The sequence below is a fragment of the Giraffa tippelskirchi genome, chromosome 4 (assembly GCF_054371585.1).
Source record: "Giraffa tippelskirchi isolate mGirTip1 chromosome 4, T2T-mGirTip1v1.2.pri, whole genome shotgun sequence".
Classification (NCBI taxonomy): domain Eukaryota; kingdom Metazoa; phylum Chordata; class Mammalia; order Artiodactyla; family Giraffidae; genus Giraffa; species Giraffa tippelskirchi.
In genome coordinates, this window is record NC_137278.1 from 156,269,409 (window position 1) to 156,293,767 (window position 24,359).

Genomic DNA, 24,359 nt, shown 5'->3' on the forward strand with positions numbered 1-24,359 from the left:
CGCCCCGCCCCAGCTCCCCACGTAGGCAGGGTTTGGTCAGACCCACGCTGGTGGCGGGAAAAGCAGCGGAACTGTGCTTAAGGGCTGCTGGCTCCGCGGGAATCTTGAGGAGCGGCGGGGAGAGGGTGAGTGAGTGTATGGGCAAGAAGGCTCTAAGTGGACTGAGTCCCTTCGTAGCCACTGGGGCTCTCCTGGGAGGCACGGAGTCTCCTTTCCCGCCACCTGGTTTAAAGGCAGGGGGCGGGACGCGCGCTTTAGGTGCGCACGCGCAATTCCCAGTCTGGTCTCTGGGTGAACGGGCGTTTCCAACTCGCCTGGGACGCCCCCTGTTTTCCCGAGGTCACAGCGCACAGCCTGGTCCGCTCGCTGGGGTGCGGCTGTGATGGAAAGGGGCTTGGAACCTTTACTGTAAGACAGAAGCTTCCCAGGAATTTCCGCTTCTGAACTTCCCATCCAGTTCAGACCCGAAAAAAACAGATGTGCAACTTGGTGGTCAGCGGGAGCCGGGATCCAGTGGTCACTTGACTTAAATCTTGAGTTTTTATAAAATGGATTTCTCATTCCCTTCTGACCTTTACCTTGGTAGAAGACTTACGGAGGTTACAGTCTCTGCTTGGGTTTGTTAGCTGGACCATTAGCCGTTAATTAAGCTCCTTCCCTTGAGTCTCTCAATTCTTGGCCCTTCGTGCTGCCAGTCATAATTACCTTTATAAAAAGTCATTCTGGCCACCTTCGCTCTTTCCCTCCGCGGGCTCCGCCTCTCCGTGGGCGGCGGTGTGTCCTCGGGCCCGGTCTCGGCGGGGTGGCCGCCGTCCGCCGAGGGAGGAGGGGTGTGAGGGGTCGCGAGGGAGAGGGGGGGGGCGCCCCTCGCGGCGCCTCCCGGCCTCGGGGTGCCGCGCCCTCCTCTGCTTCCCCGCCGCGGGCTGAGACGGGGGAACGGGGGAGAGGCGCGGCGCGGACGAGAGTCGGGGACGTCGCGGGGCGGCTCCGCCGTCCCCTCTCCGGGGGGAAGCGCGGGGCCGGGGGGCCGGCGGCGCGACCGTCGCCGCTGCCGCACGCGACCGCACGCGACCGCACGTGTGTCCCTTCCCTCTGTCCCCGGCGGTGGGGAGAGGGAGGAGGGCACGTGGCCGCTGGCGGGGCCCTTGCGCCCTTTCCAATAGAAAAAAAAAGAAAAAAGAAAAAAAAAAAGTCAATCTGGTCATTTCAGATTACATGTAAAACTCCTCTTTGGCTGCCCACGGTCAAGTTTAAATCCTTAGGTGGGTGTCCAGGCCTTGGCAGTCTGACTCTGACTCAGCTTGTTTTCTGAAGGTTCTTGTCATTTTTTTTTCCCAATCTCATGCAGTTGAATCCCAGCCCTGTGGAAAGGGTGTCTGTATTGTGTCTTTCATGCTTTGATACTTGTGCTCCAGCTGTTCCCTGAACTTGAAGTTCTTACCACTTCTCTGCCAAGTGAGCTTCTCTTTCAGGAGCGAACTCAACTGTCCCTTTGAAAACCTCTTTTTCCAGCCCTCCTAGGCCGAAGTAGTCACTTTTTCCTTTGTGTCCCTGAAGTATTTTACCTCCTATATATGATGGGCTTCCCTGGTGACTCAGTGGTAAAGAATCCATCTGCCAGTGGAGGAGACACGGGTTCCATCCCTGGGTCAGGAAGATTGCCTAGAGAAGGAAATGGCAACCCCCTCCAGTATTCTTGCCTGGGAAATCCAATGGACAGAGGAGCCTAGCGGGCTACAGTCCACAGGGTGCAAAAGAGTCAGACACAACTTCGTGACTAAACATTTTCTGTGGCCCTTATACAATTGAGTAAAAGTTTTCTCAGCTCCTACTGTGCACTGTGTTCCGTACCAGATGGACGGAGATGAATAGAACAGAGTTCCTGCCCTTAAGGAACTAGAAGGAAGAACAGATGTGAGCCTTCTGCAGTTACAGGGTGTCAGAGAATTCTGCCCTGGCTTCCTTACTCTGCTCACTTGGAATTGTCTTGAGTAAACTTCTCTACTTTCACAGCTTGACACACCACCTATCAATCTGATGCCTCCAAATCTCCAGCCCCAGCCTCTCCTCCCTCAACTTCAAAACTTGTCTACTTCAGCTTAGAAAGCATGTATTGACACTTATGTTGTGCTGGTCACAAAGATTTCTAGTCTCAGAGAGTTTGTATTTTAGTACAGGTAACAGGAGCTTGAGTTGGAGTCACCCAAAGAGTGTTTTCAGAACACTCTGGTCCAAGCCCACTCCCTGTAGATTCTCACTCACTCACTAGACCCTGAAATTCAAAGGTGAATATGAAACAACTCCTGCCTTCAGGGAATCTAAGGCTAATTGAGGGAGATAGATGTTTTAAACGATCTGTTTAAGTATTATGTACAACATGAACTACAAATGCCATGATGAAAGTCTGTTTATGGCGCAAAGTAAACACAAAAAAGAGATATTTTCTGTATGGAGAAACCAGGAGGAAGTGCCAGTTGGGCAGAGTTCTAAAAGGTGAGTGGATAGACTCTAGGTGGATGAGAGAAGAGTGTTCCTGACAGAGGAGTGTCTTGGGAGAGAAGCCTAAAAGGTTAACTAGCAGACCGATCGTGAAGGACTTTGTATTGTAGGCATTAGCGCATGCTGATGGTAAACAATTCAAATAGTACTGAAGAGAAAGATAACTATTTCTCCTGACCTAGGTCCCCCAGTTATCCCCAGAGACAATTACTATGAATTTCTTATGTAGTCACTGAAAGGTTTTAAGCAGTGTGGTTAAATGGCCAGACCTGGTAACTGTATTATGGATAGATTTAAGAGAATGAGACTGGACACAGGGAAAGAGGCTAGGTAGCAGTTGAGTAGTCTGAGCAAGAGATACTCAGGACCTGAAGCGAGGCAGTAGCAATGGGATAGACAAGGGCCAGATAGAAGAGCATAAAGAAGTAAAATTGGCTTGAGTGAGTGACTCAAGGTATTTAGAATGACTTCTAGGTTTCTTATGTGAATAACTGAGTAGATTATGTCAATTCCTGAGAAATCCAACAGAGAAGTAAAAACAACCAAGGGAAAAGATGTTCCATTTGGGACATATTAAGTGTGAGGTTTTGAGAAGAAGATGGAGATGGCTATTCATTTGTGGGACTGGCACCAGCGAGTTCAAAGTGGCAGGAGATAAGGGATTTGCTGGCTAATGGCTCAGAAATGGTAGTTGAAGTTGTGGGAGTGGATTAGTTTGCCCAAGGAGCTGTGTAAAGTGAGACAGGAAGAGGACTAAAGGTGTAGGCTTAGGAGTCCCCCGTGGCCTAGTAGTTAGGATTCCAGGCTTTCACTATCATGTCCAGGGTTCAAGCCCTGACTGAGATCCCTCAAGCCTTGCAGCCATACATACATAAAAAGATGCAGGCCTAAGGAGCATCATCACTTGAGGAGAGGAGGAACACCCAGTATGGGTTTGAGGAAAGTTTTGGTTTTTTGGTTTTCGCTTTATTGGATTTTCCCTCCTCCTAAGATGGAAGAGCTTTGAGCAACTTATACAGAAATGGAGCCAGTATGAAGACAATGTTGGAAACAAAAGAGGAAGAACCAACTGAGGGATAAGAAGTGATTGATCAGGGACTTCCCTGGCAGTCCAGTGGTTAAGACTCTGAGCTTCCAATGCAGGGGGTGCAGGTTCAATCCCTGGTCGAGAAAGTAAGAGCCCACATGGCATGACCAAAAAGTAAAAAAATAAAAAAAGGGAGAAGAAGTGATTGAGCTGTTACAAATGGAGAGCTTAGATTCGAAGCAAAAAAGTCGCTGTGGGCATTTGAAATATGTATGTTTTTCAGCTTGGGTGGAGAGCATTGAGTGAGTTCATTTTTGATTTCTGTTGTTCTGAGAGGAAAGGACCAGAGACACCAGCTAAGAGGAGTGGGAAGCAGTGGAGTAAAAGGACTTAAGGGTAATGGGTGAAAGTTAGAAACAGCTGTTCCTTCAGAAGAAGAGGGAGAGGACCAGGAATACTAAGGATGCTGGACCAGGCTGAAGGCCTGTTCAGATTGAAGACCACATTTGTTGTGTATCATTGATCGGGGTGGTTTGGTTTCCTCCAGCAAATCCTAGTCTAGATTTGAATCCAAGAGCCTGAGAAGTAAATGGTTGCATTGATCTGAGGCTGGGATCTTTTGTAGAATGAATGCAGTAAAAGGAAAAAAGATTGAGACCTTACAAGAGTGATGTGTAGTGATAACAATAGTAGGATATGTACTCCTGCTTGCTCTACCCCAGTCTGATCATTTTGTTTTTCAGCTTAGAAATCTTCAGTTAGTCCCAGGCTTATATTCTAAATCCTTAAATTGATTGTCAATAAGTTTTTCCCATAAAGCCAGTTCCAACCCTCTTTTTCATTGCTCTGCTGTTAAGCTCTTTTATTCATAGTGGTTCCCTCTCTGCTTTTGCTCTGGAAGATTCTCTGCTTAAATTCCCCTCCTCCCAGCTGCCTAAATTCTAAGGCAGCCTTCAGAGGCCCAGTTCTAATCACACTTTTCTGACAAAACCTCTTTGACTACTTCAGCCTGAAAAGAGCCCTAGTTTTTCAGAATTTTTTTTCAATATCACTTATTTAGAGCTTGTACTAACTTGCCTTTTATAGTGTTTCCCCTATATTAGGTGAGTTTTATTTCTGCAACTAAATTCCTTAAATATTTTCAACACTGCAGCCACTGTACGTGCACAACCCTGACTTTTGCCTAAGGCTCTTTGTAAGCACTTAATGACTGACTATAGAGTCCAGTAGATGGAGAGGAAATTAATATTTTGAGAAGCTTTGTACTCAGCACTCAGTAAATATCAGTTTGATATCAGTGCTTCTCAGACTTTCTTGGTGAAGGACCAGGGTTTTTCCCCTCCCAAGCTATTGCAGACCAATGCTTTCTCCCCCTCCCACCACCAACTTTATTGTGATATAATTGACATATAAAGAACTGTTTTAAAATAGTAGGACTAGGAACTTCTATGGCAGTCCAGTGGTTAAGACTACGTGCTTCCAGTGCAGGGGACATGGTGGCATGCAGGATCTTAGTTCCCCAACCAGGGATCAAACTCAGACCCCCTGCTTTGATCATAGTCCTAACCACTGGACAACCAGAGGGGTCCCTCTAAGGTGGTTTTGAAGTGCAACCTGGCTCAAATGACTGCGGTCATTCTGGGTATATGTTAATTGGGTATAATACCAATTGAGGGTATAATGTTAATGCTTTTACTTGCATACTTGCATGTTTCGTTATTTCTAAGATATCTTTTCAAGGAAAAAAAAAAAGAATTTCCTTTCTTCTTTTCTATTGGTTCTTTAGCAAGCCAGAATACTGGTTTTACTGTTTTGCCTTTGTTGTGGGTCAAAGAGGGGGCACTGGGAGAATTATTTTCAAAGTAGAAAACACGAAGGAGAATAAAGTGCTCTGACTGAAACAAAGATAAATTAAAGGCTTGTATGGGGACTTCCCTGGTTGTCCGTTGGTGAAGAATCTGGGACTCGGTCCCTGGTCTGGACACTGAGATCCCACGTGCCCAGAACAACTAAGCCTGCGCACCTCAACAAAAGATCCTGTGTGCTGCAACTAAGACCTGCTGCAGCCAAATAAATAAAAATTAAAAAAAAAAAATTGATAGAGGAGAAAAGATATATTATAGATAATTATAACATAAAGAAATATTCAGTGCTGGAGGAGGCAGTCCATTTAGAATGACATGTGCTGTCAGAACTGCCCTGCTGTAGACTCCTGTCCTCATGAGGAGTTGAGTGGCATTGAGCTGGATTGTGAATGTCAGATAGGCTTAGAACTTTTGGAGTTAAGGGAGATAGACTTTCCAGAAGGTGGGAGCAAGGTTTGGAGAGTGCAAGGCAGGGCTCTATGTCTAAGAATGTGTATGTTTATGTTCCTGAGCTGGAGGGTTAGAGAGCCAGAGAGGCAGCTAAGGCATGGATCTAGGAAGTGGTGGGTTGGGCAGGTGTGTGTGATGTAGATCACATAAGACAGATGATCAGATTCTAAGTGGTCTAGGAGAGAAAGAGGAGGCCACACAGACTAGGTGATAAGTAGCTTCTATTTAATCAAATGAAAAGAGAGTGAACGGTAAGTTTTCTGTCCCTGGCTGATTTTTTAATGGTGTGTTTCCACCAGTGGGGGCTTCTCTGGTGGCTCAGACAGTAAAGAATCTGCCTGCAACACAGGAGACCTGAGTTCAGTCCCTGGGTTGGGAAGATCCCCTGGAGAAGGGAATGATTATCCACTCCAATATTCTTGCCTGGAGAATTCCATGGACAGAGGAGCCTGGTGGGCTACAGTCCATGGGGTTGCAAAAGAACTGGACACAACTGAGTGACTAACACACCGGGGAAGGAAAAGCCTAGAGAAATAACCCACTTACATAAACACGGGGATACAGCACCAGGCATCAAACCTTGGTCCTTTGGACTTGCCCATTTCCTGTGGGTGGAACAGGGGTGGGACATATGGAACCTCTGGGACCTATGGGAAAGGTCTTTTTAGAGGAAGCTGAGAGTATGGCTGAATGTGATAAGGGGACAAGATCGATGGATAATCCCGTGTATGTGTGTGTTACTAGTGTCAGGTTCTGAAACATCCAGGACCTGTACCTACTTGATTATCTGATGCGGATTTAAGGAACTTTATAAAGAGGGGCATGCTTCTGAGAAGGAAGATGGTCCTTCTGTGGAGAGGCACAAAAAGTTTAACTAATTCCTATTCACTTCTTTCCTTGTCCACCCTGTTAGGTGCTGGCTTCTACTGAGATCACCAAAACTTATATGAGTAACTTTGGGGAGGAGAGTAAAGGAACTTTCCCTGCACAGCCCTAGGGCCTTAGAAGCCTCGGGGATCCTGGCTTATATCAGATCCTCAGTGGGATCACCTCACAGTCACAGCTGGGTTTTCTCAGTTCTTGTACAGAAGAGCCATAACTGTGTGTGGAAGGTGGAAGGGGACTGGGGCTGGCAATTTTAAGGGAGAGGAAAGGGAGAGGAATACCCTCATAGAGCTGCAGAGCTTTCTCAGGGTGAGAGTCCCGGTGTTGATGCCCTTCACTAACCAGCCTTTTTTTCAACTACATCATCTAGACTCTGAAACATACAGTTTCAGACCCAATTTAGAGGATGCGTGCATGCTAAGTCGCTTCAATCATGTCCAACTGTTAGCGACCCCATGGACTGTAGCCCACCAGGCTCCTTTGTCCATGGGATTCTCCAAGCAAGAATACTGGGGCCCAGGGATGAAACCCTGTCTCTCTTCTGCACTGCTAGGCAGGTTCTTTACCACTAGCACCATCTGGGAGGCCCCAGTTTAGAGGATGGGATGGCTTAATTCTTAGGCTTGGAGCCTCCTTGGTTGAAGCCTTACCTTAAAGCTTTCCCTGAGACTGGGAACAACACTGCTGGTGCCAATGGAAGTGAAGCATTTGAGGATTTTGTTCAGAATCCCCTGCACGCTCCCCTCTCCCTTTTATGGGGAGGAGCCCACATTTGTTATCTTTCCTTGTCTCTGTAGGCCTCGTCGTTTCTGTGTGCCTTGGCTCGTCCACTGATGTGTGGACTTGAGCATGATGAATTGTGAACTTCTTGCTACATGTAGTGCCCTTGGGTACTTGGAGGGAGACACTTACCACAAGGAGCCAGATTGCTTAGGTGAGTCCCTTTTTGAGGAAACAGATTAAAAAAAAAAAAACTTACTTGAACCGAGATCTTTTGAATTTCTCAAGCCATGGGTATGAAGGGCACATGGACCTGGGTGGAGCTTCTTCCCTGGTTCCATGTAAGCGTTTGTTCTGTCCTGAAGAGAGTGTGAAGGACTTGATCCGCTACTTGAGGCACGAGGATGAGACGCGGGATGTGCGGCAACAGCTGGGATCAGCTCAGATCCTGCAGAGCGACCTCCTGCCCATCCTCACCCAGCATCGCCAGGACAAGCCTCTCTTTGATGCTGTTATCAGGTTGATTCCCCAGGTTTTTTTTTTTTTAATTGAAGTATGGTTGGTTTATAATAACTGTGTTAATTTCTGCTGTACAACGAAGTGACTTAGTTATACACACATATATATATGTATATATATACACACACATTGTTTTTTATATTTACTTTCATTATGGCTTATCACAGGATGTTGAATCTAGTTCCCTGTGCTATGCAGCAGGATCTCGTTGTTGATTCCTCAGCTTTTTAAGGTTTATCATGTGCCAACCTTCGGTTTTGGTGCCTGGTGAGGAAACTTAACAGCTTCTCCCTCCTTCATGATCTCCCCAGGCTGATGGTGAACTTGACACAACCAGCCTTGCTCTGTTTTGGCAGCGTGCCCAAGGAGCCCAGCTTCCGGCATCACTTTCTGCAGGTGCTGGCATACTTGCAGGCTTACAAAGAGGTGAGGTTTTTTCCCCCAGAGTCCCTGGGGCAGAATTGGGGGCAGTGGGGAAGCAGAAAGTGGAGGCTATTTAAGGCCCATTCCCCTATTTCATAGGCCTTTGCCAGTGAGAAGGCATTTGGGGTCCTCAGTGAAACTTTGTATGAGCTGCTGCAGCTGGTGAGTCTCCACTTCCCAAGATGCCGGGGTGGGGGTGGAGTACAGTTAGCGCCCTGCTCCTCCTCCGCACAGAGCCCCAGGCAGGACATTGTCATGGAGATACAGCCCCAGTCCCTGGGGTACAAGTCCAATCCACTGCACCGAGTCTACTGCCTCAGGACTGCTTGAACACTTCCTTTCCTTTCTTTTTAATCCTGACCCTTCTCTCTGGCTCTGTCCCTCTGTCAGGGTAGGTCCCTCACACCTTCCCCAGGGAGTCTCTTCCTCTATCTCTCCTTCTGACCAGGGCTGGGAGGAACGGCAGGAGGAAGACAACTTGCTGATTGAGCGGATCCTGCTGCTGGTCAGAAATGTCCTCCATGTCCCTGCAGACCTTGAGCAGGAGAAGGTGATCTGGGGTTGTCTGAGTTCTCATGCTTGGTTAGGGTGAGCAGCCCCCTTTTCCGCTGTTCTGTCCTCTGACAGACCTCGGTAGGGGGCACCTTGGTCTAGGAATGAGTTGAAGAACCTCAAGGCAGGGCAGGAGAACTGACTGAGTGCCCCCTTTCCACCTCACTGCTCACTGCTCAGCGAATCGACGATGACGCCAGTGTCCACGACCGGCTTCTCTGGGCGATCCACCTCAGTGGCCTGGATGACCTGTTCCTCTTCCTGGCCAGCTCACCTGCGGAGCAGCAGTGGAGCCTCCATGTGCTGGAGATCATCTCCCTTATGTTTCGTGACCAGGTGAGACCCTGACCTATTGCTGCTGTCCCTTCCCTCGTGTCCTTTTCTGCTGTGCGGCCAGAATTGCTCTTGAGTCATGACTGAATGTCTGGGGAAGGCAGGTGACTTGTGGAGTAGCCATGTCTTAAGTACAGGGTCCCACCAACAGTCCTGTTTTCATTCACTCTTTCTGTCCCCTCAGAAGGTGAAATCAGAATAGGGAATGACTACCCTTCTGACTCGTCCCTCCTTGTTCTAAATCCAGAACCCTGAGCAACTGGCAGGAGTAGGGCAGGGACGCTTGGCTCAGGAGCGGAGGACAGATGTGGCAGAGCTGGAGGCGTTGCGCCAGCGAGAGATGGCAGAAAAGAAGACTCGAGCCCTGCAGCGAGGCAACAGGTGAGTGGCAGAGAGCCGCTCTACCCGTGTTCCCGTTCCTGCACTATGGAATGTCAGGGCTTGGGACAAACACTAAGACAGTGGTGACCAGAGAGCACTTTGTGGTTACAGCACGCTCTGATGTGCTGCTGAAAGAGAGTGAGGACGGAGCTTCCACAGAATTGAGGAGTCACCCTGGAGTATTGTTTTTTTTTTTTTTCTCTGCAGGCATTCTCGATTTGGGGGTTCCTACATCATCCAGGGCTTGAAATCCATTGGGGAGAGGGACCTTGTCTTTCATAAAGGTCTTCACAATGTGAGTATGGTCCCGTCGGGGCGGTTGGGGGGACATTGTAGAGTAGGGAGCCTACAAAGCATAAGCATCTCTGGAGGTAAAGCCGTCTCTGTTCCTGGGCTTAGAAAGTTGGAGAAGTAGGAGGCATAGAATTTTGGCGGTGTCTTTACCAAGGCATCTTCACTTAGTACCAGCGGGAGAGAACCTTCTTCAAGTTTCTTCTGAGAAAACTGAAATACCAAGGATGTGGAAAGAGCTGCCAGGGAGAGGTGTTTAGAAGTAATTCTAATCCCCTCAACCTCTACCCCCAGCTCCAAAACTACACTTCTGATTTGGGAAAGCAGCCCCGACGGGTGCCTAAACGTCGCCAGGCTGCCCAGGAGCTGTCCGTCCAGCGCCGCTCTGCCCTCAACGTGAGACTCTTCCTCCGGGACTTCTGCTCGGAGTTCCTGGAAAACTGTTACAACCGGCTCATGGGCTCGGTGAAGGTGAGAGCCTAGGAAGGATGGAGCAGAGAGGTGACTCAGGCCATAGTGAGGGGAAGGACAGGCTGGTGAGAAGCCCACGGGAAGCTAGGCGAAGAGCATGGACTAGTAGGTGGGAAGGGTATAGGGTGCTCCTGAGACGTGGTGATGAAGTCAAGAGGGAGTGGGTTATTGATGGGACAAAAAAGACTCTATAGAGTAGTTGCCCCAGAGGAAAGGGAAGGGAATGTGGAGAGGATAAGAGAAAGATGGAAATTTGGGTCCTAGAATATGGTTACAGTGGTGTCCAGGGTCCACTCGGTCACTGTAGGACAGGAGCAAGTGGGAAGCCCTGAGGTCACGGAGTGATCTATTTCTCCTGGACATAGGACCACCTGCTTCGGGAGAAGGCTCAACAGCACGACGAGACCTACTACATGTGGGCCCTGGCTTTCTTCATGGCCTTCAACCGAGCTGCCTCCTTCCGGCCAGGCCTGGTTTCTGAGACCCTCAGTGTCCGCACCTTCCACTTCATTGAGCAGAACCTCACCAACTACTATGAGATGATGCTGACCGACCGCAAGGAAGCCGCCTCCTGGGCACGCCGGTGAGCAGGAGAACTGGGATCAGAGTGGGCTTCTTGGCCAGGTTGGGAATTGGAACACCTGAATTCGGGATGGTGCTTCCTTTCCTGTTTCAGGCTTCAGGTGGTCAGGCTGGGGAGCAAGGATAGGCTGGGTCATTCAGTTTTTGATGGAACTATTTTGGGAGGTGGAAGTGCAAAGGGGTGATACTGTTTCCATGAGCCAAAGTCCTAAGCTGTCCTCCCTTTCACCTCTTTTCTTCTTGCAGGATGCACCTAGCTCTGAAGGCGTATCAGGAGCTGCTGGCCACAGTGAATGAGATGGATGTGTGCCCAGACGAGGCTGTGAGGGAGAGCAGCCGCATCATCAAGAGTGAGGCCTGGCCTGGTTTCTGGTCCCGCCTTCCCTGCCTGTTGACCCAAACCTCACCCTTCCCATCCCAGCTCCACTCATCTCTCCTGTCCCCAAACTTTCCAGACAAATCCTTCCATCCCCTTCTCGTCCCTGTTTGCAGACAACATTTTCTACGTGATGGAGTACCGGGAGCTCTTCCTGGCTCTCTTTCGGAAGTTTGATGAGAGATGCCAGCCCCGCTCTTTCCTTCGCGACCTGGTGGAAACCACCCATCTCTTCCTCAAGATGTTGGAGCGGTTCTGTCGGAGCCGTGGGAACCTGATGGTGCAGGTATGGGGCGGCCCAGGGGTGTAGAAAGAGCTGGGGGGAAAAGGAGGAAGGGGAAAGCTGATCTGTTAGAAATACTCTCAACTAATGCCAAGAGTTTTGTTGGTATTGCCATTGTGAGTTGGCCTTGTGAATTTCCTCTCATTAGGTTAATTCCTGATCTACCATAAATATCTTCATTCAGGAACCATTTATTAAACACCTGCTCTGCTAAAAGCACATAGACTCTGGGGGTCCATAATTTTAGAATTTGGTAATTATACTGTAATGGAGTATATTATACTGTAATTATACTGAAATGTAATTATACTGCAATTATACTGAATGTATAATTATACTGAATGTAATTATACTGAAATGGAGTAGCCATCATGGTCAACAAAAGAGTCCGAAATGCAGTACTTGGATGCAATCTCAAAAATGATAGAATGATCTCTGTTCGTTTCCAAGGCAAACCATTCAATATCATGGTAATCCAAGTCTATGCCCCAACCAGTAATGCCGAAGAAGCTGAAGTTGAATGATTCTATGAAGACCTACAAGACCTTTTAGAACTAACACCCAAAAAAGATGTCCTTTTCATTATAGGGGACTGGAATGCAAAAGTAGGAAGTCAAGAAACACCTGGAGTAACAGGCAAGTTTGGCCTTGGAGTACAGAATGAAGCAGGGCAAAGGCTAATAGAGTTTTGCCACGAGAACGCACTGGTAATAACAAACACCCTATTCCAACAACACAAGAGAAGACTCTACACGTGGACATCACCAGATGGTCAACACCGAAATCATATTGATTATATTCTTTGCAGCCAAAGATGGAGAAGCTCTATACAGTCAGCAAAAACAAGACCGGGAGCAGACTGTGGCTCGAATCATGAACTGCTTATTGCCAAATTCAGACTTAAATTGAAGAAAGTAGGGAAAACCACTAGACCATTCAGGTATGACCTAGATCAAATCCCTTATGAGTATACCGTGGAAGTGACAAATAGATTTAAGGGTCTAGACCTGATAGAGTGCCTGATAAACTATGGACAGAGGTTCCTGACATTGTACAGGAGACAGGGATCAAGGAAATCCCCATGGAAAAGAAATGCAAAAAAGCAAAATGGATGTCTGAGGAGGCCTTACAGATAGCTTGGAAGATAAGAGAAGCGAAAAAGGAGAAAAGGAAAGATATTTCCATCTGAATGCAGAGTTCCAAAGAATAGCAAGGAGAGATAAGAAAGCCTTCCTCAACAATCAGTGCAAAGAAATAGAGGAAAACAACAGATTGGGAAAGACTAGAGATCTCTTCAAGAAAATTGGAGATACCAAAGGAACATTTCATGCAAAGATGGGCTTGATAAAGGACAGAAATGGTATGGACCTAACAGAAGCAGAAGATATGAAGAAGAGGTGGCAAGAATACACAGAAGAACTGTACAAAAAAGATCTTCACAACCCAGATAATCACAATGGTGTGATTACTCACCTAGAGCGAGACATCCTGGAATGTGAAGTCAAGTGGGCCTTAGAAAGCATCACTACGAACAAAGCTAGTGGAGGTGATGGAATTCCAGTTGAGCTATTTCAAATCCTCAAAGGTGATGCTGTGAAAGTGCTGCACTCGATATGCCAGCAAATCTGGAAAACTCAGCAGTGACCACAAGACTGGAAGAGGTCAGTCTTCGTTCCAATCCCAAAGAAAGGCAATGCCAAAGAATGCTCAAACTACCGCACAATTGCACTCATCTCACATGCTAGTAAAGTAATGCTCAAAATTCTCCAAGTCAGGCTTCAGCAATACGTGAACCGTGAACTTCCAGATGTTCAAGCTGATTTTAGAAAAGGCAGAGGAACCAGAGATCAAATTGCCAATATCCGCTGGATCATCGAAAAAGCAAGAGAGTTCCAGAAAAACATCTATTTCTGCTTTATTGACTATGCCAAAGCCTTTGACTGTGTGGATCACAATAAACTGTGGAAAATTCTGAAAGAGATGGGAATACCAGACCATCTGACCTGTCTCTTGAGAAACCTGTATGCAGGTCAGGAAGCAACAGTTAGAACTGGACATGGAACAACAGACTGGTTCCAAATAGGAAAAGGAGTACGTCAAGGCTGTATATTGTCACCCTGCTTATTTAACTCATATGCAGAGTACATCATGAGAAACGCTGGGCTGGAAGAAACACAAGCTGGAATCAAGATTTCCAAGAGAAATATCAATAACCTCAGATATGTGGATGACACCACCCTTATGGCAGAAAGTGAAGAAGAACTAACGAGCCTCTTGATGAAGGTGAAAGAGGAGAGTGAAAAAGTTGGCTTAAAGCTCAACGTTCAGAAAAACTAAGATCATGGCATCTGGTCCCATCACTTCATGGGAAATAGATGGGGAAACAGTGGAAACAGTGTCAGACTTTATTTTTTTGGGCTCCAAAATCACTGCTGATGGTGATTGCAGCCATGAAATTAAAAGACGCTTACTCCTTGGAAGGAAGGTTATGGCCAACCTAGATAGCATATTTAAAAGCAGAGACATTACTTTGCCAACAAAAGTCCGTCTAGTCAAGGCTATGGTTTTTCCAGTGGTCATGTATGGATGTGAGAGTTGGATGGTGAAGAAAGCTGAGCGCCGCAGAATTGATGCTTTTGAACTGTGGTGTTGGAGAAGACTCTTGAGAGTCCCTTGGACTGCAAGGAGATCCAATCAATCCATCCTAAAAGAGATCAATCCTGGGTGTTCATTGGAAGTTCTGATGTTGAAGCTGAAACTCCAATACTTTGGCCACCTCATGCGAAGGGTTGACTCATTGGAAAAGACCCTAATGCTGGGTAGGATTGGGGGCGGGAGGAGAAGCGGACGACAGAGGATGAGATGGTTGGATGGCATCACCGACTCGATGGACATGGGTTTGGGTAGACTCTGGGAGTTGGTGATGGACAGAGAGGCCTGGCGTGCTGCAGTTCATGGGGTCGCAAAGAGTCGGACACGACTGAGCGACTGAACTGAACTGAATTATACTGTGCTATTTCCTCGTTATTCTTTAGAAGCACTGTCGTGAGATAGAAAGGGCTTTCCTTACATTAAAAGTCAGAGGTCTGGGAACTTGCCCCACAGTCCAGTGGTTGAGACCCTGCACTCCCACTGCAGGGGGCCAGAGTTTGATCCCTGGTCTGGGAATTAGGATCCCACATGCCGCCTAGCGAAGCCAAAAATAAAAATAGTCAGAGATCTGGGATTTCATCCTGTATTAGTTACTGTTAGAATAGCTCAAGCTGCTTGTGTGAGTCTCCAGGTCTTTAAAGTTGATTATATCTACCCATATGAGCCTGAAATGAAATAATAAATGAAAAATCTGGGACAAGAAGAAAACCTCAAGGAATTTCTATCCTGGAGACACAAGGACTCTTCTTTGTAAAAATTTTCCTGTACTTCTATTTGCTACAGCTTAAAACTTGGCCAGAAGTGAACTTGAAAGGGGCTGTGGTACCAATGTACTCAGTCACTCAGTTGTATCCATTGCAACTCTTTGTAACCCCATGGACTGCAGCCCACCAGGCTCCTCTATTCATGGGATTTCCCAGGCAACAATACTGGAGAGGGTTGTCACTTCCTACTCCAAGGATCGAACCCAAGTCTTTTGCGTCTCCTGCATTACCACTGTGCCACCTAGGACACCCGTAGTACCAATGAGACTTTTCTAAAAGGTCTTTTTACACTCAGAACTCTGTTGTATTCTCAGTACTGTATTGAGCGTTTAGCATTTACTATGTCTCAGATGTTGTGCTGAGATTTTCCCATAATCCTCACAACAGCACTAGGTCACATGCACAGAGTGGATAAGCAACTGGTAAATGACTAGCATCTATACTTGAATACGACCTGCTGGCATCCAGGCTCGTGCTCCTGACCTTTGGTGTGTTTTAAGTTCCTTCAATATAGCATGAATCTCATTAAGGACCTCATAACCCATTTTATTTACCCACAGCAAAGACTGATTCACAGCCATGACTTGGGGAGACAGGGTCAGGGTATTGACTTTCATTCTCCTGCTTTTCAGGAGGAAAAAAATCGTAGTGTACTTTTGCAGAATGCTTTCCTTTTTACAAAGCCTTTTCATATAGAAGTTTTTATCCTTATAGCAAATCTGTTTATTCTATAGACTTCTGCTTAAGGTGTCACTGCCCCAAGAAATGAGTCACGTGCTGTTCCTGTGTTTTGCCATGGCATTTTATGCTCAGCCACATTCTAGGTCTTATCCATGCTGTAGTGTTGTTTACCTACTTACCTGTTTCCCCCCGCTAGTGCCTCAAGGAGAAGGCAACGTGCTGGTCACTGCTGCTTACCCGTTGCCATCAAGTAGCACATAGTGGTCACTCTGTGAATGTCTAATTAATTCAGACACCTGACTAATTAGGGTAGTTCTTAGAGGACATTGATGGGAAAAGGCCTCCCTGGCTCTCCTGCTGTCCTCACACAGTTCTTTCTCCATAGAACAAACGAAAGAAGAGAAAGAAGAAAAAGAAGGCCCTAGATCAGTCTGTTGCTTCTGGTAATGCCCCCTACAGCCCAGAGGAACTGGAGGCTGTTTGGCCCTCCCTGGCTGAGCAGCTGCAGTGCCATGCCCAGGTAAATAGCTTCAGAAACCTTCTCTTGAGTCTAGTGCCCTGGACAGGCTGTCTTGGCATCCCCTCACTCCCACCACTGTTTCCAAAGCTTTAATCATCCCTCTCTAGGATTCTGAGCTCAGTTTGGACTCTGTGGTTCCCTTTGATGCGGCCTCAGAGGTGCCAGTGGAAGAGCAGCGGGCAGAAGCCATGGTGCGAATCCAGGACTGCCTCCTGGCTGGCCAGGCCCTGCAGGCCCTGAGCCTCCTGAGGTCTGCCCGGTAAGAGCTCTGCCTGCCCATCCTCCTGCATCCAGCCCCTGGGCTTTTGGGGGCAGAGAGTGGCTTTCATTGGGGCACAGGGTTCTCAGTCTTTCAAAGAGAGCAGTCCCCTCAGAAGTGCAAGAGCTCTGCATGGGGCACTGAGTCCTGGGAAGTTTTGGTTGGTTTATTAGGGAGGTTTATTGTTCTGTTTCACTTTTGAAAAATATTAGCACAGTTAGTTGGGGGAAAAAATAGAGATAATTCTATGAGCCAAAGATAGCCATCATTAATATTTTGATGAGTTATCTTCCAGAGTATTTTCCCCCTCTGTGTTATACGTAGACCTACGCACCTTCTTTTACAAAATCAAAATATTATGATGCTGATTTATAGTATTTTTTTCAATTCTCAATATATTGTGAGCATCATTTCTCATCAGATATATTTCTGCAATTGTTAATGGCTTTAAAACCCCATTGTGTGTATTTGTTCAACTAAATGTCATGCATTTAGATTACTTGCATTTTGTTCCTCTGTGATTTTCATTGCAGTGAGGCTTACGAGGAAAAATTTCCCTAGAGTCTTTGTTTCATCTTTGAGATGACAGTTTGCATTCTCTTTCCAGTTGGAAAATATGTCTAAATTCCTTCTACTACTTCAAATTATAATTTAGATTCCCTCTGGTGAAAATGTTAGTCACTCAGTCATGTCTGACTCTTTGCAGCCCCATGGACTGTAGCCCACCAGACTCCTCTATCCATGGAATTCTCCAGGCAAGAATACTGGAGTGGGTACCCATTTCCTTCTCCAGGGAATCTTCCCAACCCAGGGATTGAACTGAGATCTCCCACATTGCAGGCAGATTCTTTACCAGCGGAGCCACCAGGGAAGCCCAAATTCCCTCTGGCAAAAAGCCTTTTTTTTTTCCCTTTCTGTGCTCCAGGGAGGTGTGGCCAGAAAGAGATGTGTTTGGTGCTCAGGACATCTCCCCAGAGGAGGAGATCCAGCTACTGAAGCAAATCCTCTGGGCCCCGCTTCCCCGTGAGTCTCCATTTCCTTCTCATCGCTCTCCTTCCCATTCTTCTCTAGTGCCAATGTCGCAGATACCCGGTAATCCTCACTCTTTCTGTAGGCCAGCAGGGGCTGGAGGAACAAGGCGCAGAGGAAGAAGACGAAGAAGAGGAGGAGGAGGAAGAGTTAGAAGTGGTTCAGGTGTCAGAGAGAGAATTTAACTTTCTGGACTATCTGAAACGGTGCGCGTGCAGAGGATGGAGTTGGTGTCAGGGTGGAGACCGGGGTGTCGTGCGGACAAGCTGTATCTTTCTCATGCCCACATCCTTTCGGTCCTTGTCTCTGTGCAGCTTCGCAAACTCAACCGTCCTCCGAGCTTACCTGCTGCTGCTGCGGAGCTACAAGCAGAACAGCACCCACACCAACCACTGTGTGGTCAAGATGCTGCACCGGCTGGCCCACGATCTCAAAATGGAAGCCCTGCTTTTCCAGCTTTCCCTCTTCTACCTCTTCAATCGTCTGCTCAGCGACCCTGCTGCCGAGGCCTACAAAGTGAGGAAATACCAAAGAATGGGGATCTGGAGGCCTAGGGAAGTCCTGGGGTAAAAGGTTGAGAGGTAAAGTCCCCTGAGGGGTGTCAGGGCTGAGCCATGAGAGAACAGTGAGGACGTAGGCAGGCAGGTTGAGGGAGTTGCGTGGGGAAGGATAGAAGAGGCCGAGTGAGGAGGGCCAGCTGGGAACAGGTATAGAGATGATACCTAGAGGCCCATGTTTATGTATGTGTAGGCCACAGGCCTAACAGCAGCCTCCCTCTCCCGCAGGAGCTGGTGACTTTCGCCAAGTATATCCTGGGCAAGTTCTTTGCTTTGGCTGCTGTCAACCAGAAAGCCTTTGTGGAGCTGCTGTTCTGGAAGAACACCGCTGTGGTTCGAGAGATGACCGATGGCTACGGCTCCCTGGATGGCGGGTGAGCTTGAGGACAGGGGAAGGCCTGGTGGTAGGTGGTGGGGGTGACCCAGTACAGCGTGTCAGAGCTGGAGGACCTGGCGGATCAGTTGGTGTCACCTTTCTTTCCCTTTCGTAGGTGAGAAAATAAGCCCCAAAGGTGAAGTGTGTTACCTAATTTCACCTAAGAGAGAAACTGGGATCAAGCCTAAGTGTCCTGTCTACTCTAGTTTCCTTCTCCTTCACCAGTGTTCGGTGGGGCAGAGTCAGGGGACCACAGAGACTCTGTATGTGCCTTGTACTGAGATGTGCTGGGAACCCGTAAGGACGCACAGAAATGTCTGTCCTCTTTCTCTGAGTAGCTTGTCTCCTTTCACTCTTCTCTCTCGTAATACCCTCAGCCCCGGCAGTGTCAGGTTCCAGGGGCCCAGCCTGGAAAATCTTAGTTTGATTTTGGGATTCTTAAATAGAAGGAGAGTAAAAGGAAGGAGACACACCTTAGGCCTCTGCTGGCTGGCTGCTTTGAGGTACCTGGGTCGCCCTTGTTCCTGTTAGAAGAGAAGGCCCTTGTCTCCTCTTTCGGACCCAGCAGCCTCCACGATCCTCTTCTTTCCCCACTCAGATCTTCTAGCCGCAGACTCCCTGGGTGGAGCCCAGAGGAGGAGGCCCAGCTTCGGGAACTGTACCTTGCCCATAAGGATGTGGAAGGTATGAGGCCTTGAGGTCTGAGGAGTTTGAGGGAGGAAGACAGCCAGAGCCCCGGGACCCCCCTTCCCAGCATCACCCCTCCTCCACCTCAGGTCAGGATGTGGTGGACACCATCTTGGCACACCTGAAAACTGCTCCTCGGACACGCAAGCAGGTCATCCACCATCTGGTACGGCTGGGACTGGCTGACAGTGTCAAGGACTTCCAGAGGTAGTGGCACATGCTCTGGAGGGAACTGAGTTGGGGAATCCACCGTGCAGCCCCTGAGCACCCCCTTCCACTGACACCTCCCTAAACAGGAAAGGAACCCATATTGTGCTGTGGACGGAGGATCAGGAGCTGGAGCTGCAGCGGCTTTTTGAGGAGTTCCAGGACTCCAATGGTGAGTGAGGGGAAAGTTCATGGAGCCTCTGAGAGGAGAGCCAAGCTGTCCATTTCTTTTCCTGCTGCTTCCTCTTCCTGAGGAAGGCTTCTTCTTTTGCTTCTGTCCACCTGCTCTATTTGTGGTGTCACGTTTGTTTGTTTTTAAAGATATTTTTTCTTTTTTTAATTATATAAGCTACAGGTGTACAATTCACTATAGTATGATTCACTATAGTCACTAATTTTTTTTTATAGTCACTAATTCTTAAAATTTATGCTCCATTTATCATTGTTAAAAAATATTGGCTATACTCCCCATGTTGTATAATACGTCCTTGTAGCTTATTTTATGCCTAAGTTTGCAACTCTTAATCCCCTACCCCTGTATTGCCCCTCCCCCTTTCCCACTGGTAACCACTAATTCATTCTCTATATCTGTGAGTCTGCTTCTTTTTTGTTATATTCATTCATTTGTTTTATTTTTTAGAATCCACATATAAATGATGTCATACAATAATTCTCTGGCTTAATTATCTCACTTAGCATAATGCCCTCCGAGTTCATCCATATTGCCACAAATGGTAAAAATTCATTCTTTTTTATGGCTGAGTAGTATTCCTGTATACGTGTGTATTATTATTGTTGTTTAGTTACTAAGTCGTACCTGACTCTTTGCAACCCTGTAGCCTGCCAGGCTCCTCTGCCCGTGGGATTTCCCAGGCAAGAATGCTGGAGTGGGTTGCCATTTCCTTCTCAGGGGATCTTCCCTACCCAGTGATCGAACTTGCATCTCCTGCTTGGCAGGCGGATTCTTTACTGTCTGAGCCACCTAGGAAGCCCTGTGTGTGTATTACATCTTCTTTATGCATTCGTCTGTTTATGGACACTTAGGTTGCTTTTATACCTTGGCAATTGTAAATAATTCTGCCAAGAACATTGGAGTGCATGTATCTTCAAATTAGTGTTTTTATTCTTTTCGGATATATACTCAAGAGTGGAATTGCTGGGTTATATGATAATTCTATTTGTAGTTTTTTGAAAGACCTCCATACTGGTGTTTTGTGTGGTGTCATTTTTGAGTGAACTGAGTTATCCCCTTTCCAAAGACTGCTCTCTGTTTCCTTTACTAGTCCCTTTCCCCTATTGCTCTTGGCCGTTCACACTTTCTCTATATATAGATGTCCTGGGTAATATCATGAAGAACATTACAGCCAAACGCTCACGGGCTCGAATAGTGGATAAACTGCTGGCTCTGGGGCTGGTGGCTGAGCGGCGGGAGCTGTACAAGAAACGCCGGAAGAAGCTGGCACCCTCAAGCTTGGTAACAGTCTTACCCTGGCTCTGCCAGCTGGGCATGCCTCCTTCCCACCCCTCTCCCCCTGCAATGCTCCTTAGAAGTAGCCCACCCAGATTCTTCCTGCCTCAGGCTCTTCTGAATAGGTCCCCCCAGTGGGGTAGTCGGAACCAGAGGACTCCACGCAGTTCCTTATCTTGTCTCCTTTGGTCCATTTCTCACCCCAATGAATTGTAGCCTAATGAAGAGGAATCCTTGCACGAATTTTGCCAGGAAGATCTAGAAGAAGTGGAAAACATGCCAGAGAAAGAGAATGAAGAGGATGAAGAGAAAGAAGAAGGCTCAGAAGCAGAGCAAGCCCAGGGTGGCTCCATCCTTTCAGCTGAATACCTTGGACAAAGTCTGCACCAGGAAGGTGAGGGCTTGGTTGGGAGAGATGTCTCAGATGGCGGGGTTGGTTGTATGGGCCTGTTGTGAGTTTTCCACATTCCCTCAGGCTTTTCTGCTCCCCTCCTCTGGCTCCAGAACTGCCTCATCCGAGCAGCAGATGATCGGGAAGAGGTCGGTGAGTGAATAAGTGATGGATTCGGGAGGACTGGGGTCTGGAGGCTGCTGGGGACCTGCCATGGGATGGAGGGCCAGTTCTTTCTTCACGTCTTCACCATGTGACCGGGTCCTGTCCTAGGCTGCTCCCAGGCAGTTCCGTTGGTGCCACTGACAGAAGAAAATGAAGAAGCGATGGAAAATGAACAGTTTCAACAGCTGTTGCGAAAGTTAGGGGTTCGGCCTCCTGCCTCTGGACAGGTAAATAACCAGTTATGGCATCAGCCACGCATTTTGTTGCCTCTTTAAGATACATCTTCTCCTCACTCCTTGTCATCTCTGACCATGACTCCTGCAGCAGCTGTCCTGCTAATCTTCTCGCCTATCTTCTCTTCTCCTAAGTCCATCTTCCACACTGCTTCCAAGTTATCTTTCTAAAATATAGTTTTGATTATATCACTCCCCTGATGAGAGCACTGGATGTTCCCCACTGTTTGCAGGACAAAGTCCACAGCCTCTGAGTGATGTATCTGGCCTTGGCCAAGCTTTGCAGCCTCACAACCATGCCACCCGACACCTACCTCACACTGTAGTCATCCTGAGCTACTTTCCATCCTCCAAACAGAGTTTTTCATACCTGTAAACAGTCAGTCATGCCAGTTCCCCCTACTGGAAGGTTCCAACCACATACACAGGTGGCCAATCACCCATCTTCCTGATGAACAATCTACCCGACCTTCAAGAGTTTTAGTTCAGCTGTCACTTCCTCAAGAAAGCAGTCTGTTTCACTCCTTCAGCCACACTCCCTACCAAAATTCACCAGATGCTCAAGTCTGTAATATAAAATGGCACAGTATTTGTATATAATCTTTGCATATAGTCTCTATAGATTACTTGTCATAACTACTACAATATAAATCCTATGTACATAGTTGTCAGTATGCAGCAAGTTCAAGTTTTGCTTTTGGAACTTTCTGGAATTTTTCACTTCTTTCCCCAATGTTTTTGATCCATAATTGGTTGAATCCATGGATATGAAACCCGCAGATGCAGAGGGCCAACTGTAATTCTGGTGGCTGTGATTTGTTCGTTCCCTTAGTATAGCCTCAGTCCTGTGGTGTTACAGTACATTGTTATAGTACATTGGTTCTTTCTCCTGTTTGATTGTGATCCTTGAAAGCATGGATCGTATCTGACTTACTTTTAGATCCCCAGAATCCATTCATTTACTTAAGTAATTAACAACTACATTCTCTGGTATCAGGCACCGTGCTAGACACTGGGCATAGACTGGATTAATAAGCAATGAGAGTTCACAACCCTTGTGGCGCTTCACCAATGTAGGCTCATATGTATTCAGTGAGTAATATCAAAATCTGGTGAGCTTCTCCTTTCCCATTGCTCCTGCTTTCAACTCCTTTGGCCCTGTAGGAAACATTCTGGCGAATTCCAGCCAAACTGAATCCCACCCAGCTCCGGAGGATGGCAGCTTCCTTGAGCCAAGCAGAAGAGGAGGAAAAGCTTCAGTTAGGATTAGAATCTAAGGTCCCTGGGGAGCCAGGCCTAGAAGAGGAGCACCAACAGGAAGAAGGGCATCAACAAGAGGAGGAGCATCGAAAAGAGCACCGAGCCCATGCCCCGAGGACCCTCCTGTTAGCCCAGAAAAAGAAAGCAGGCCTGGTGTCGCCGGAGGGTAATACCAGGACCACTTATCTATTGCATACTTACTACATGCTGGCCATATCGATCAAGAGGGTCGACAAGACTTCTGAGACTGCAAGAACCTAGTTCCCTAATTTCATGCCTATTGTGGTTGTTTCAGAGGAAGGGACCAGTGGTGGGAAAGAGCAGCTGATAATGGCACCCAAGAAGCGACAACTGCTGGACAGCGATGAAGAGGAGGAAGATAGAGGTGGGAGCAGAAGTGGGGGAGTCTGGTCGGGACCTGCTTTTTCTTCTAACCTCTAGCACTCTTCTCTCCAGTCCAGAAGATAAATGCTACCATCCTCCTTCTCCATGACATACTTAGATCTCCTCTCTCTTCTCATCCCTGTCATTCCCATAGCACCAGAGTTGGGAGTTCCAGGAATCCGGAAGAAGAAACGGTTTCAGATTGAGGATGATGATGAGAGCGACTGAAGATGCAGATGCCCAGTGCAGAGATAAATCCCATTTTAGGTGGTAAATTTGAATCCGAGTTTGGAGGGGCATACAGGACCTGGAAACTCCTCTTACTGGACAGCAGCTGTGGAGCCCCAGACTTCCCCATGGATTTAGAGTCCAGGAAGTCCAGGCAACAGTGTTGGCCTCCTGTCACTTGTTCCTTCTCCCAGTTTTATCAGTGTGCCTCAGTAGCTCTCTGGAGACTTATTCCTCTTTTTTTTATTTTAACAGCACTCCCTGGCAAAGGAGAGGTGTGAATAAAATATAGAAGGCACCTTGGACCCCTCTTAGTGGTCTGTTTGTGGTCTGTTCTTTTGGCTTTCTGCTGGAGGTGGGTCCCAGCACTACATGGGGAGTCTTGTGACATGATGAGTGTGGGTGTTGCAGCATTTTTAAAAGGCTCCCATTCTCATTTCCTTTCCTGTTAATCACTTTCGAAACACCAGATTGAGCCCAGTTCCTGCCGCTGAAGTAAGGCTGAGATGCAGTACTCTTCAGATGATGAATATGTTTGGTTGGTGTTTGAAATCGAATTAAACATGTAAAATTTAAAAGTTGCCAATGTTGATCTGAGTTACCAATCAAATACCCCAACCCTCCACCTGCATCTTTGTGAAAGAACTTTTAACTGTTAGGTTTAAAAGAAACTATCAGCCTTCCCTTTTCTCTTGTTTTCCCTACAAAAGGCACAAAAACATTCTTACCAAAAAAAAAAAAAAAAATTCTTACCTTAAGATCCTTTGTCAAGGATAAATCTTTAGGATTAAAAGAATATGCACCAGAACAGGCATATGAAAAGTTGCTCAATGTCATTAAT

At 47.3% G+C, this 24,359-nt stretch overlaps 1 protein-coding gene across 5 annotated transcripts; it reads left to right on the forward strand.

Moving 5' to 3' along the window:
• Positions 1-46: 46 nt before the first annotated feature.
• On the forward strand, positions 47-23,828 carry TIMELESS (timeless circadian regulator). Of its 5 annotated transcripts, XM_081483294.1 has the most exons (30): positions 47-125; positions 7,524-7,660; positions 7,812-7,965; positions 8,277-8,391; positions 8,488-8,550; positions 8,837-8,938; positions 9,121-9,276; positions 9,521-9,654; positions 9,862-9,949; positions 10,240-10,416; positions 10,782-10,999; positions 11,245-11,348; positions 11,491-11,660; positions 16,140-16,274; positions 16,382-16,533; positions 17,459-17,556; positions 17,648-17,768; positions 17,877-18,078; positions 18,348-18,493; positions 19,094-19,179; positions 19,272-19,389; positions 19,479-19,561; positions 20,721-20,863; positions 21,074-21,251; positions 21,333-21,401; positions 21,522-21,640; positions 22,811-23,072; positions 23,202-23,291; positions 23,445-23,557; positions 23,774-23,828. In XM_081483294.1, the coding sequence occupies exons 2-29, from the start codon at positions 7,576-7,578 to the stop codon at positions 23,516-23,518; spliced, it is 3,642 nt and encodes a 1,213-aa protein (XP_081339420.1). In that variant the 5' UTR covers positions 47-125; positions 7,524-7,575; the 3' UTR covers positions 23,519-23,557; positions 23,774-23,828. The 5 variants fall into 5 exon arrangements, with proteins under 5 accessions (XP_081339420.1, XP_081339418.1, XP_081339423.1 ...); XM_081483292.1 differs by having other exon boundaries at positions 23,445-23,828; XM_081483297.1 differs by lacking the exon at positions 7,812-7,965.
• Positions 23,829-24,359: the final 531 nt, after the last annotated feature.